The sequence below is a fragment of the Theropithecus gelada genome, chromosome 19 (assembly GCF_003255815.1).
Source record: "Theropithecus gelada isolate Dixy chromosome 19, Tgel_1.0, whole genome shotgun sequence".
Lineage (NCBI taxonomy): Eukaryota > Metazoa > Chordata > Mammalia > Primates > Cercopithecidae > Theropithecus > Theropithecus gelada.
In genome coordinates this window covers 1770637-1772382 of record NC_037687.1, presented here as the reverse complement: position 1 = coordinate 1772382, position 1746 = coordinate 1770637, and the positions used below count along the sequence as shown (strand labels likewise).

Sequence of the window (1746 nt, the reverse complement as noted above, 5' to 3'; positions counted from 1 at the left end):
GGACAGTGGTCAGTCTCAGGGCGTCAGCTGGGGTTGCAGGTGGCGGGGGGATGGGGCTAGAGAAGCCCTGAATCGGGTCAGGGCCTCTGTCCGTGCCCAGCCCAGAGCAGGAGGTCGCCGCAGGCCAAAGCCGCTCCGCCCCCTGGAGGCAGCTCCGGCCACTGCGCGGCTCCCTCCGCCCCGCTGCCCCGCCGAAGCTGGGAAGGGGCGGGAGCGCGGTCGCGACCGAGAAGGGCCGCCCAGTTTCTGTGCCCCCGCCGCCTTGGGCCTGCGAACTGGGCCATCCGCGTCCCTGGCGTCCCCGTCGTCCCCGCCAATATTTAACAACTTGGTGTGGACGTCCTTGCGTCCGGGAGGCCCCAATACCTGGCCTCACTTTTCCCGTCCAAACCCCAAGGATCGATGCCTGGGACTGGAAAGAGAAGCCTCGGATCCCGGTGTCCCAGCAGGGCGGGGAACCTCTGATCCGCTCAGGCGCCCCCAGCTTAGCCCTTTCTTTGCATTCGGCCACCTCTTCCTGTCCCCCTATCCCGACCCTCTGGGACCCAACCGGCTCTCCCCACCCCCAGTGGGGCGCGCTCCAGTAGCTCCGGAACTGGGTGCAAAAAGAGGAACGAACGCAGGCTTGCCCCACCCTCCCGGGCCCCGCCGCGGGCGCGGGATACCGGGTGCCTCGGCCGGGAGGCTCCTAGGGGCTCTGTGAGCTGCGACGGGGAACCCCAGAGAAGAGGACGAGCAGATGCCTGGGTGCGGGGTCAAGCAGGGCCCCAGGCCAGGATAAAAGGGGGGAAGGGTCGCGCACGTGGCCTGGGGGCGGGGCCGGCCGCTTCCGCACCCCCCCCAACCCCGGCCACGTGGGAATCGGAGCCCTCCTCCATCGCGAACGGGGGCGCGCCCGAGGCCAGGGGGGAGGCATCCGCGGAGGGGGCGGGCTCCCGCCGGCCGCGCGCCCCGGCGTGGGGTGGGCGCGCCAGCGAGGAGGCGGGGCGTGCTCTGGGAGGGAGGGGCGTGCCGCGATGGGGCGGGGCGCGCTCTGGGAGGGAGGGGCGTGCTGGAGACGGGGCGGGGTCCTCGGCATCCCGCCCCGGCTTGGGGGGGGTGGTGCTCCGGGAGAGGGCACCGGGGGCGCGCGCTGGAGTGGGGCGCGCCGGGAGGGGGCGGGGCTCCCCGGCCTTGCACCCCAGTGCGGGGAGTGCGCGCTCCAGGCCTAAGACGCTGGGCGCTCCCGGAGGCCTGAGTGGGCGCGCCGGGGGGCGGGTTCCTCCGGCCCGAGCCCCGCCCCCGGCGACCGCGCTCGGAGAGTGGTGGAGGGCGCGCCGGGCGGGGGGCGTGGCTGCGGCGCCCCGAGGGGGCGTCCTCCGGGCGGGGCGGGCTGTGGCCGCCCCCGCGGGCTCCGGTGCGTCAGGGCGCGTCAGGCGGGGCGGGGCAGGCCGAGCGCGGGCGGCGGCGGCGGCGCGCGCCGGGCCTCCTCCTCCTCCTCCTCCGCCTCCCGCACTCGAGCAGCCGCCGCCGGCCGGACGGGCGCCGCTCCCGCCGCCTCCGCTCCGCCCGCCGCGCCGCGCGCCCTTGCCCGGCATGTCGGCGGCCGTGGCGTGTGTGGATTACTTCGCCGCCGACGTGCTCATGGCCATCTCCTCGGGCGCCGTGGTGCACCGCGGGCGGCCCGGCCCCGAGGGCGCGGGGCCCGCCGCTGGCCTGGATGTGCGCGCGGCGCGCCGCGAGGCCGCCTCGCCCGGGACCCCGGGG

General features: G+C 76.5%; 1 protein-coding gene across 1 annotated transcript in view; it reads left to right on the top strand.

Moving 5' to 3' along the window:
* The first annotated feature begins 1448 nt into the window (after positions 1-1448).
* The window catches only part of KLF16 (Kruppel like factor 16), an 11655-nt gene continuing 11357 nt past the window's right edge, over positions 1449-1746 (top strand). Inside the window, exon 1 of the mRNA XM_025369287.1 lies at positions 1449-1732. Coding sequence (XP_025225072.1) covers positions 1576-1732 — 157 coding nt within the window. The 5' untranslated portion in view covers positions 1449-1575. The remainder of the gene's footprint in view (positions 1733-1746) is intronic.